We start from the raw sequence: 13,285 nt of genomic DNA on the forward strand, positions 1-13,285 counted from the left end.
CCCTGGCCTCCACCTGCTGCCAGCCACACACACTGCAGGGACACGGCCAGCACTGAGCACTGCTCGGCCACCACACTCATTTAAAACTTCACTTAGAGAAACCTTCTTTAAACCAGTTATTCAAGGAATTCTCTGGAATCATAGAATCACAGGATGGTTTGAGTTTGAAGGGACATTAAGGATCGTCCAATTCCAAACCCCCTGCCATGGGCAGGGATCTCCCACCAGACCAGGTTGCTCCAAGCCCTATCCTGAACATTTCCAGGGATAGGCAAGTTAAAGCACCATAGAGCCATGGCTTTCTCTCAGTTCTGTGTTAAAAACTTGCTCTACATTTGACAAGCTTTGGGTTAAGACACATTTGTTCAGTTGCCTCTGTGACACTCTGGAACAGTTCAGGCAGCATTTTATAAAAAGCCCTTTTTAGACCTGTTTGAGGACAAACACACATCAGAATTTTATTAGCCTTGCACCACTTCACATCCTTGCTCCAGCACTCAGTTTCTCTCATGTGGAACCCCCCACACTGAAACCCGAGCCCAGTTGTGCTCACTGCATTCTCTGAAGGACTTCAATGTCCTTACCATGATTAATATCTCCTCCACTGCAATATTCCACTTGCTTGCCTTCTACTTTACAAAAATATATGAACTATTAAGAGTTTAAGCTGAAGCACCTGTTATTGGCCTAAGCCCATCCTGGAGCACCTCATAAATCTTACATGACTTGTGTTTGCCAATCAGCAAGAAAGTTTCAGGTTGCTCCTGAGAGATATGAAAAATATCAGCTTCAAACAAAGCTGGGGCACGGGAGGGGGAAGGGGTAAGCTGCTTTCTGCATCTGTAAGATAAAAGTTCTGGCAAGCCAGGCAGTTCAACCCTCTCAAGTTCTTTTTTACTAGCTGTTATAGGTGTTGCTAATTAATAATTAATAAAATTATAAATACAAATATGATTTTTTGCACCATGTAGTTCTTTACTATTAACATGCTAACTGCAATACTTCTGAATTTAAGCTTCCAGAAGTGGTAAAATTTCCCTTTTAGAGTGCTGAGAGTATTTCCTTGAGTTGGCAAGTCCAGCTCAACCCTCTCCAGAGCTAAAAACCTGGCACTTTCTTGCATCCTTCACAGAGCACACATGAAGCCTGGCCAGCCTTGCCCAAAGTTTAGGGATCTGCTGTAGCACTTAGAGTGGATCAACAACGAGCAATTACAGAGTACAACTCTGCTGCAATTCCAAGAGCAAGTAATCTGAGCTGAACAAACCTTCAGTGCTCCAACTGATGTATTCAGTTACTCACATATAAATCAGCACTCACAGGAGCAGTCACAAAGTCAGGCAGAGCACCTTGAGCTGTGTTCACCAAGCAAATCCATGCCCTTGTGTCTAAAGCTGGAATTAAAATCTTTATCCTATATACATTATCCAGGGAAAACATTTATGGATAGAAAAGTCCATCCAAATTTTGAATTCTTACATTTCAAATATTCTGACATTTAACAATGTGGAAAAGACATTTAAATATACAATAATGACTTTCTAAATATCTCATCATCTCCAGTTCCACTGCACTAGGCTGAGGCAGTTGTGTCTCCTCACCCCTCAACATGTGACACTTCCCATGGCCACACCAACCTCATCCTGCAGTGGCACAGGGAGCTGAGCCACTCCGAATGGCAGCACTACCTCTGCCAAGTGTCCACAGTGACTGTCCACATTTATTTCCTTCTTCTTTTCATTTGCCACACATCCAGACTTTAACTGCAATCCTTCCCCAGCCACTACACCAACAGCAATGACCTTTCCCATTAAAAAGGATTATCAGAAAATCTAACAGAAGTCCTGGCAAAATTGAAGTTATTTCCAGTGATCTCTCCCATCAGACCAGAAGCTGTGTGAAATCCTGTGCACAATGACAATGACCTTATCCTAAGCAATCCATCATTTGTGGGGTACGGACAAGGTGCTCTGCCATGCCAGGACTCCTCTGGCACAACACCAGCCCATCATTCAAAGGTTTAAGAACAACAGCACCACAGAAGCACAACCCCATGGCTGTTTCTACTGAACAGGATCCACTCCTCAGTTGAAGCTGTTTGCAAAAATTTTATATTAAAAATATATTTGTACTGGGACTCCTAGAGAACGTTCATTATTTGTGTATTTCAGTGCAGTATTTACTGCATTTACTGGGTTGCAGACCAGAGTTATGCAGTCTCAGAGTTTCAGGGTTATTTTTTCCAGGTTTTCCAATACCCACATTAACCCTGCTAGCCCAGCACATGTATTTATAAGCTTTTGGTACATAAAATGCTGCTCTTTTTCTCTCTGAAGACTTCCAAAGGAATACTTCCTGAATCAGCAGGATTTTTTATTCACATGCATTAAATTGGTCTCTTTCTTCTGGCTCTGAAGTTCCACTTTGACTTTGAGCCTGACCACCAAATAAAGATCACTATTAATTTCTGCTTTTTGACAAACACTGACATTATGAACTGATTATATATTTTCCACTGCAAGTCACATGCTAAACCTAATTTCTCTTGGCTCCAACATAGGAGTGGATGGATAGATTCAACCTCAATATCTGCGGCAGAGTCCTCAAAGAAAATGAAGTGTCATATTAAACCAAGTAAGAAATGTGCAAAGGAAGAAGATATTTCAGAGAATTAAAACCAAACTAATCAACATCACCTTTGAGGTCAGGATCACTTAAATTTTAAAAGGGCAACAATACAATAAAGGAAAAACAATTCTTTCCCCCCAATGCTTAAAATATGTTGCTATCTCAGATAATGAAACAGTTGTAAATAAGAAGCAATAAAATAACAATACCCAAGTGATGAATAAATTCACTGTACCTGGTTTCTTCCTCTGCGTTTGCCATAATTCCTTCGCACAAGGGCTTTATAATTTTCATTTTTCTTGGTCAAATAATAATATAATACACAGTCAGGAACATTCTAAAGTGAAAAAAGCAGGAGAAAGTAGGGTTTACTCCTAATGAAAAGATTTGAGTTTTTAATTTCTCCAAACACTTAAAACTATTCAGCCCCCAGACTAAAGTAAAAAAGTTTCTGTTTATAATTATATTGGAAAGTTAAGGATGCCACCCTAAGCTCTATTTATATTAAAAAATGTCTTACCTTTCGTTCCAAGTAGGAAGCAATTAGACCAAAGTTCTTGGGATGTTGGACAAACCTTGAACAAATCAGAAATTATTTCAGTTTAACAACATAATCCATGATCCAACAAGCAAAACAATCTTGCAAACAATCTGTTCCATCAGCAAGCCCTTCATTTACACAAGTGAAATTAGCCTAAAAAGCCCAGTTTTCAGATTGTGTAAATTTAGAACTCAGCACTTAAAATGATAAAATGAAATTCCTTATCTACACTTTTCATTTTAATCTTAGCACAGAACTAAAGGACTTTTGAGAAAATTTTGTATTTAAGGACTAAATGCATGTGAGCACACCAGATGAAAAATAAGTCTAAAACTTTTGCAATATTCATGGCAGCCAATTAAGAACATTTTCAAATATTATTGCACAAAGGCTTCAGCATTCCTGATTTAGCTTTATGGGGTTGGGCATTTAACTGTTATTCTGTCATTGCAATGCAATAAAAAGAAAAGATAAGAAAGGCCATTACTTTTCCTTAAAAATCTCCTTCTCATGGTCTGTCCAGACATTCATGAACTGCCTGTCTTTATAAACCTTCATGGGATCCTCCATGAGCCCGTTCATGTTGATGAACTTCACCCTTCTCTGCTCTGCATCGAACATCATGGGAGGGATGACAGAGAGCTGGCGCATTTGCTTCTCATTATTCTGCAGAACAAAAGACAAAGTAAAGAACACCCAAAATGCTGCTACTGATGTTTATAGATCTTGAATCACAGCTCTTAAAGCTCCACATTCAGAGGCAGCTTGGAAGTTCTTTTGTACACAGCTCTGGCAGAAGTTGTCACTATCGCAATGAACGCTTCTGGGCAGCTAAAGGAAATAGTGGCACAACTGGTGAAACACCAAAATGATGGAGGGTTTGAGAAGAGGAAGAGTTTTCACATGTTTGTTACAGCTTTAAAAAACTAGGTTGCAGCAAGCTGCAATGAACAGCCACATGAGAAAAATCTAGGGCAGATACAATTAGAAAGCAAAACCCTCAAAAGAAAAGTGTTTGTAAGATCTGCTTCAAGCCACACTTCACACAGATTCTCTTAAAGAGAGAAGAGCTTTCTCTTCTCAATGAAACAAACTCTCTACAAGACACCTTGCACTGCCAGTGAAAGGAGATTTATTGGCTGTGCTTCTACAGCAAAGCACAGGCACCAGGCTCACCTCCTGCTCAGAGAGCCCATCGATGATTTCTGAGATCTCGTGCTCACTTCTGGCAATGGTTGCTGAAAGGCCAGCCCCTCTTTGGCCAACTCTGAAACGAGGGGAAAACAGAAGGAAAAAGGATGAAGTGGAGATTAGCTCTATATCTGCAGGTTTTGTACACCACAACAACCTCCAAAATTCCTTCTAAGGCTGCTAGCAGTCTCTCAAATCACCTAGGACTGGTCTTTCTTAAGGAGAGTCAGAGCACAACCCTGTCATGTCCTGCTTGGCTTTACAGGGAGTTTGCAAAGCTCAGCAGAAGGGGCACAAAAAAGGTGTTACCACCAATTCCACTGCCAAGTAGGTGCTGCAGATAAATGAATTTGCTTCTGCTGAGCATGAGAAATGTTCATTAGTGGCACAGAAATATCCCCTTAATTAGTACAGCTGATACACCTTGAAAGAGCCTTTTTTGTTTTTTTAAGAAAACCACACTAAATTTGCCTTTTATCAATTTGGTCAAGTCACTAATACAGCACTGAGATTTGTTACAACAAAACAAAATTTTCCACCTGTGAATTGATGGGGAGAGCTGTAATTTAGAACATTTTTTCACCTTGTGATCTTTACCCTTAGGAACTAAAATATATACTACAGCATGTGGGTCAAAAAGCATTTCAGAGGTAAAAATCACTACTAAATGGAGAGACAAAGTATCTCAAAGATTTTACTGAATTCATCCATTTGCACAAAATCTGAAGAAAAAACCTTTCATTTTTACATGGCTTAGAGCACAGCTATAGACAGAGAGGCCATTATTTTACAGAATGTAAATATAATGTAAAGAGATGACCCCTCCCCAAGTAGTTTGCAATTACAAAGACATGAAATACTCTTAAAGTGAAACTTCTTATGTATGAGTGCTGTTCCCATTCTAACAGTTTACTTTCTTCTTTTCTTGATTCCAAAAAATCTTGCAGCCTTCACAGTGTATTGCAAACTCTCTGCTTTCCCCATGTTTGATGACAAAAAGGTGATGTAGACAGATGGTTCCAAGAGATGAGATTAAATCTTTATGGGGCTTGAACTCTCCAAGGTGTATTGAAATTATTTCAAACATCAGATAAACAGATTTCAACACAACAGAATCAAACTTGACCTAATTCTAATTTAAATCATATCTCTCTACCTACAGCACTGCAAGGTGAACTCTCAAGTGAAGTGCATTTCATTCCTTTTAAGATTCCTTGTAGTTTCCATCTAACAAATGTCTGATAGATTAAAATTAAATAATAGGGCCTTAATTGTCACACCTTGAATATTTTAAAATGCAAAAAACTGTCTGGAATAAAATTACCTGGCAAGTATAATAAAAGATCAGTCAAACTGTTAATTAAGAAGATAAATGGTTTTTAAGTGTGGAGGCTAATGAATACAGGGATTATGAAACACAGGAGTAACACAGACAGTGATAGAAAAATACCAGTGTAAATGAGGGTGTGTGCCCAAAATGAACAGGCTCAAGGGAAGCTGATGCTCCAGCTGTCTTCAGAACCCCACAAACCCCTTTTTGAGCAGCTGAACTCTCCTCATCTCACTGACACCACAACCTCAGCAGCCTCTGCTAACTGGCCCTTTTCCTGTGTTCCTTTTGGAAAATATGGGGTTTGACAGCAGATCTGAAAAGGGACATGGAAAGGAACCCTGTGGCCATCACCACAGCAGCCTGAGAGACACCAAGGGATGAGCTGGCACTGCTGCCACACTGCAGGGGAGGGACAGCAAAGGGGACATGTGTGACAGTGGACAGATAAAGTCATGGGCATCCTTAGGATGGGAAGTGAAACTGGAGCTCAATGCCATGGAAACACAGGGAACAAAGGGAAGAACATTTAACTTTATACTCTGTGACACACTCATATTCTTTTTAAAGTAATGAAGTCATGAACATAAAACTTAATCATTAAAATTAACTGATTTTATTATAAATCATTTTATAACTTAAGACTGAAGAGCTATTTTGCAGGAATATTTCAAATCTCCAGGAATACCTTTGGAATCTTTCTTGCTGTTCTCTCTGCTTCCTGATTTCTGGGAATTGTTTCTCATAGTACTCTCGTGTTTTGCTCTCCTTGGCTTTCCTGCGTGGATTATTTTCTATCCTGTCCACTTTCTTCTCCCATGCCTCCATCAGCTGATCATAACGTTGACAGATTTTCTGTTCCTGTTAAATTCCAAAAGCAAACCTTGATCTAAGCAAAATACACCAAGTGATCAGTAAATGTCACATGGGCAGGCTCCTGGAATGCACAGATTTTTCCTGCTCCAGTCCCTGCCATGCTGGAGATGACTTATACCAAATTTCCAGCACAGAGAAGGTGAGAAATTGGATACAAAAACGGAGATTTTTAATATTATACGTTATTTTTTTGCTTTACCCATCCTAGTGGTATTTGGTAATTGTCATTACTGCCTTCCAGAAATATCCCACACTTGTTTTAGCTGAAGGTCTTATTTTTCTAATCAATATATTTGGGAATGCAAGACAAGGGTCCAGACAGAAAAGCAGCCACACGCTCCTTTTAGAAAACCATGGTGCTCTTACCCGTTGTTTCCTTGCATGGTTCCTTCTTTTAAAGAATAGGATCAGCTTTTTCCTCATCACCTGGTTTCTGGAAAACAAAATTAGGGGAAAAAAGTGAACTATATAAAAATCAAGCACTTCAAAACTACTCAACAAAAACTATCTCAATTCTAGATGTCAGATCTTTATTATGAATAACAGTTTCAGGGTAAAAAATAGGGAAAATTCCCAATGAAGCTGAGATACCTAAATCACCTAATACTGTATTTTTTTCAGAGAGGAGATTCTTGAAGATGGCTGGAATAAGCAATTGAGACACAAAAGGTTCCTATTTCAAAGCAGATGCTCTCCTTAACCACAAGAGAGATAATATGTTAAAATGAAAAAAAAAAAAATTGGTTTAAGCTATTATGCTTTTATGGGGGAAAATCTTTTCAATTCAGCCCTTAAGCTAAGTTTGCCAATATATTATTCAAGAAAGAAGTACTTTGGAACTGCTATAAAAATCTATTTGATAGAGTGGAGCAAGAATTACTTTTTTTAAGAGAAGTTTTTAAAGGACAACCAACTTAAGTTTTATTATTCATTTTTGTCTTTAAATAAAGATGGAAAGCCAGAGCTTCCCTCTGACTCCAGCACATATAATGCACACCTTGCAGAACTGTTTTATAAGAAATCAGAAAGTCACATGGACTGGAAGCTTTTAATTATGGTTTAATCTCACACATGCTATTTGGGGATGATAGCAATGAAAAATGTCAGGGAATGTTCAAGTCCAGATCCCCTGAATGGGACAATGAGAGGGAATTCAAGCACTCACGTTTTGATGTTTTCATGGTAGACCTTGGTGTCTGAGGGCTGGTTGTAAAGTGGCTGCAATTTGGGATGAGAAAGGAACACTTAGCACTTTGCAATGCATGGAACTCATTAAATGTGTATGCAGCACATTTAACAATATTTTAGTATTCTGAGAACAGTGCACTCAATCTGAGATGCAGCAGAGCTGAAGGGACTACAAGATATTCAGCACAAAGCACAGATTTCATTACTTAAAATTGGATTATAACTACTTCTGTGTATAATAGTACTTCATTTCTTCATACTTCAAACTGTTCTCTCAAATAGATTAAAATCTACTTTAAAAAGCACACTTACATGGACAGTGAACTCACTCAAGCCCCAACTCACCAGTGCATTCAGACACACATTTCTTCTATACATACTCACAGAACTACAGCTGTTCAGCACAACAGAATTAGAGCAACTGGCAACACAGAAAATAGTACAAAAGGAGAAAAAAAACCCCCAGAATTCCACAACTTACCAATTCAACTTTTGGACCAAGACCTTCAAAAATCTTGTGAGCTTCTTCTGCTTTTTTCTGCAAATAAGATTTTTTTGGTATAGTCTGAGTAAATCCTCTGAAGTTCATGTCAAATGTGGATCTGAACTCTATGTTCTCTGCTAAACCCCTGCCTGAACACACGAGATCCTTCTTAACCTACTTCTGCAATGTTGCCTCAGCAAACAAAGAAACCTGTACCTGAATTGTTTAGTAGTGACTCTGATCTCCCAGTCTGGAAGCTGATAGAGCATAAAAGCAGAAACTGACCTCTGCAGTTCAAAAAAAACCATGCATTTCTTAATACAGCAAATAATTCTAAAAAGGAAGAAAGGTTTCCAGTAAATAAAGTATTATTTGAAAAATGGAATTAAGAGACTAAAATTCTCCAATTGCCAAATCTGAGAGTGTGAATCCATGAGTACATAAACACACAAAGTGTGTCAAAGGTCCTTCATTCACAGCAAGTGAAAACCACAAAATAATTCTGACCCCTCCTTGCATGCTTGGGACACAGTTGTACTGTACAAAATCTAGCATTGTTTCGCAGGGGGGTTTTAATTCCTCAAAAAAACCCCAACCTATTGTAATAGAAGTTAGCTGTTCCTCTAAACTACAGAACAAAATTGGGAAATTAAACAAACATATACCACTCTCACAGAAGATCACAATACTTTCAAAACCCCCAGATATCTGACTCCCTAATCTCAAGCTACCATGGGAAAAAAAGGCAGGAAGCATTTTTGCTGTTACTGTTGGCAATATTACTGAGCTCCTGAACTTTTCTCACCACTTAAACAACACAAGCTCATAATTCACCCATATATTACTACTTAAGATTTGGATAAATGAACAGATATGAAGTGCCAGAAGTCAGAGTTTATAAAGAAGGCACAAAATCCTACAACATATGCAGTTTTTTCTCTTCAGCTCATTTAAAAGTAGAATCTTCAGCCAAGTTTGTCAGCTCATGTGAGGAACAGGGAATTAAAGATGAATTTCTGAGGCATTTTTCATATCACACACTTAAAAGGATATATATGTGTGTTTATATATATCTATAATTCATGCATCTCAGCACAAGGATGAGACCCAAGGAAGATCGAAGGAAGATTCCCGTGCTCGAGAATAAAAATGTCATTAAAACATCTTTCATTTAAAGAAGCACATGAATAGCAAAAGAGGGGTGGGCAAATCAGTAAAAGAGAAGACTTTGCTCCATGGAAGTAAAGGAAGACCTAATGAACGAGAGCTCAGAGGCAGTGGAACTCACCCGGTTCTCATCGTAAATGATCTGGACGATGCTGCGGTGCTTCTGCTCCACGGGAGGGGGGGACACCGGCCGCTCCGGCTCCGGAGGCTTTGCAGCTTCTTCTTCAAGTTGTTGCTAAGAGACCAAAGAAAGAAAATCAGCCATCCATGTTCCCCCCAGCAGGAATTAGTCACCAGAGATAAAATACGCAGCTGATCAGTCAGCGCTGCCTCTTATTTCGTTTTGCGCTGACAAGGAATGAATGAAATGGTTTTAATGCCCACAGGGACAATAATAAGACTATTTTTTGTACTATTGGTGACTCAAATTACCTGTTCACAAGACTCACCTGCCTTGAACCAGACTTGTTTCAGCTTGACAGTTAAAGCCACTGTCACTTTGTAATTTATCATTATTTAACTCTAAACAAAAATATCAACTCTGGAGAACAGTTACATCAGAGTCGCCTTCTCACAGTGGAAATAAACCACAGAGCTGCCTTTCTGCACTGCAGATGTTCAAGTGTCACCATAACTGCTGTCTTATGGCTTCAAAAGGTACAAAAGTCCTTCTAACACACCACAGAGAACATCATTCTAAAGGTACTTCACAGCAAAAATAAACCACTCCACATGCATTAAAGTTCCAAGACTGTTACAATACCAAACAAGCAAAGAAAAAAAAGAAAAACCAAAAGCAAAAAACCCACCCTGTACTCCTTTCCTAGCTAACTACTACCTTTCCTACTAACTCTACTGCTGTGATTTACTTTCACATCAAATACATCTGGTTCAGTGACACCTTCATTTTTAAAATATCCTTCACCTGTGCCTGCCACAAATATACAGCAAAGAACTTCTGACACCAGGGATCCATCCTGCTTTACAGTCCTGGCTAGAATGTGCTACACTGCTGTGCAAGAATTCCCTAAAATATTTTAGCAGAATGTCCTAAGACCTGGGCTCAATTATTTCAACATCAACTTTGTAGTTTTTTTTAAAGTCAAATCATAGACAAATGTGCACAAATGACCCTTCATAGATGAGTTGCACAGCACTTGCTGATTTTGTGGAAAAGTGCACAGGGTGATAAGCATCATTACCACACAAACAGGTACTCAGAGACATCCTTTTTTTGTTGTTGTTTTTCTGCTGGAGGTCACTTTACAGTTCATTAAAATTCAGACATAATTAAACACTTCCAGACCATAAATTGCCTGTTTGTTTTCCTGGATCTACAAGTTAACAAATCCTACAGTGTAACTCTCATTTCCTCCAGAGTTCCAACTAGAAGAGTAAAGCTGGCACTTTTTCTATCTGGATCTTTGAAAGTCAGAAAAGGAAAAGGAAACAAGGACTTTGTTTTTGTCAATGACTAACAGATGCCTCGATTGAAGGGTGGGTTTACTTGGCCACAACAGCTACTGGGAAAGCAACAACTTCTGCCAGCAAACACTTCCTTTGCTTCCAGTGGCTGAAGTGCAGATCTCTGATACAAAGCATGGCCAGGGCCATACAAAAACAAAGTGATATTTCCTTTATTTCTCTGCTCTCTGCGTTTGTTTGCACCTCTCCTACTGCACTTTCCCCCAAGGCTGGCCCTAGCTCCAGATGTGAGGATCTCTTGCCCTTGGGAAAGCAGATGATCCAGGGGCTTTTGTACAAGCTCTGGTTTTGGAGATGCATGCAAGGGATTCTCCCCTTGCACAGACTGCAAAAGAAGAAAGATGATCCTCCCCTCAGCCAGCAGGCAGCTCTGAAGCTGAAATTACAGTCACAGTGCCCTTGTTTCACAGCAGTTTCAAATATAAACCCATCCTACTGCTGCTGTTCCTACATGGCTTTCTCCTGCTTTCAAAAATGTTTAGAACTGCGTGACATCCAACTTATTTAAAACAAAATCACACACACAACCCTTCCTTTTCAACTTCTTCATCTGATTCATGTAACCAAAAAATTCACCATCACCAAATGAGGTTTTTCCACACCTCTTTCACTGGCAGAAAACAAGAGCAGTGCCTGCTGTGCTTACTTGCTTTTTCTTCAGTTTCAGGATTTGCTGCTCCACTTTTGCAATTTCACGATCGACGCGGTCCATGCTCTGGATCAGTTCTTCCTTTGACAGCTTGGAAGGTGAAGCATTTTGGTCCTCCCCACAAGGCTGACCAGAAATTGGAGAAGATGGTCCCTCATGCTTTCCTCCAAAAGCTGGGTCCTTCCATGGGCACAGGAGATGGGGGGAGACAGAGAGGAAATCAGTCATAACTTGGGAATGAGCACCCAGTAACCAAACATCCAGGAATGAACAATTTCCAGTTATCTGTATCTCTGTTGAGAGGTCAATTAAAGTTTTCATAATACTCTAAATCTTTTATGATACTGCCATTTCAAAGGTTTTTTTTTTTAAACACCATACTGCAGTATTTCCCTTGAAAGCAAAATAAGACCCAAACCCCTTCCTTTTAAAATACATCTTCATAAATTTTAGCAGTAACTTTGATTTTTAAAGGGAGGGCTACTTGAGAGCCACTCCTCAGTACTCTGCACCTATACTGAGGAGGATATTCTTGAAGATAATCATGACCAGCCTGATAAAGCACATCTGGAGTTAGTTGTGGCTATAAATGTGAAGTTCTCTTGAATTTAGCTCTAATATTCAATATCTAAAATAGAAAATACCCACCCCAAACTAGATTGTCCTAGATTTACCCAAAATGAGACAGTGACAAGTATAATTAGTGTTATGTAAATAAGCAGATTCATTTCAAATGCTTAGAAGGGAAAAGGGGGTGGAAGGAAGTACTTTGATTATTCAGTCCCAATGTTAATTACAGGAAAAAATGGACTTGCATGGATTTGCCAGCAGCTTTCAGCTGAAAAGCAGAAATATCTCATGCACTATGCTACAATCATTTTACAACTGAGATTTGAGTGACTTAAGAGAGTAGTGGCAACTCAGAATTCCAGTCTATTTACTGTGTTTGAGTCAGACTGTAAGAGAGTAACACTGACTCATGATCACAGCTTCTGATCATGTATAAAAGTAAATTTTTGGGATTAAAGAAAAAACCTAAACAAACAAAAAAATTACCTAAGAGAAAAAAACTGATTAGCAACACAGAAAGTTAGACCTTCAGCACTGTGACAGCAAATGGCTTTACCTTCTTAATATCTGCAGACCTCAACCCTTCCTGCAGAGGATGCACTAAAGGCAAGACAGTGGCTGCACTGACACGCTGGAAATGGGAATCAGACACTTGCTCAAGACGTGGTCGCTTAGACTCCAGAGAATCATGATCAGTCTGAGATGGACCTGGATGGAACTGCTGTTCATATCCAGTTCTCCTTTCCTGAGGCCTAGACAAAAGAGATTAACTGTTAAAATATACATTTTTGATATGAGAAGAATCTTCAAAGCTTTTTAATTTTAAAGGAGATGTCATTTGGTGAAGCTCCTTCTAAACAGTAAAGCAGATAAATGTTTTTAAATATGACTTCAAAAATACAACAGTTAAAACCCATTAGAAAATAGGAAGTGAACCTGAATCTCAAATGAAAGGCACTCCTATCATTACACAACCTTAAAGAAACTCAGCTCTGCTACAAGGATATTGTTCAAATCAAAGATCTGATTAAAATTATAAACCCACCAAAAATCCACAAGAAAAACACAGTACCATATTTCACTGAAGATGGCCACAACAGCTCCATTATTGAATTTTTGCAGCCAAATAATTTTTAAATATACACAGAATACTTGAGATGAGCCATGAGTCTGTTT

General features: G+C 39.0%; 1 protein-coding gene across 1 annotated transcript in view; it reads right to left on the bottom strand.

The window, feature by feature from the left end:
• NCOR1 (nuclear receptor corepressor 1) overlaps positions 1–13,285 on the bottom strand; it is a 55,703-nt gene that overhangs the window by 26,773 nt on the left and 15,645 nt on the right. Inside the window, 11 exon segments of the mRNA XM_036395330.2 lie at positions 2,864–2,965; positions 3,149–3,203; positions 3,657–3,835; positions 4,346–4,436; positions 6,379–6,551; positions 6,933–6,999; positions 7,732–7,784; positions 8,236–8,292; positions 9,527–9,640; positions 11,537–11,719; positions 12,666–12,861. Coding sequence (XP_036251223.1) covers positions 2,864–2,965; positions 3,149–3,203; positions 3,657–3,835; positions 4,346–4,436; positions 6,379–6,551; positions 6,933–6,999; positions 7,732–7,784; positions 8,236–8,292; positions 9,527–9,640; positions 11,537–11,719; positions 12,666–12,861 — 1,270 coding nt within the window.

The sequence above is a fragment of the Molothrus ater genome, chromosome 21 (genome assembly GCF_012460135.2).
Source record: "Molothrus ater isolate BHLD 08-10-18 breed brown headed cowbird chromosome 21, BPBGC_Mater_1.1, whole genome shotgun sequence".
Taxonomy (NCBI): domain Eukaryota; kingdom Metazoa; phylum Chordata; class Aves; order Passeriformes; family Icteridae; genus Molothrus; species Molothrus ater.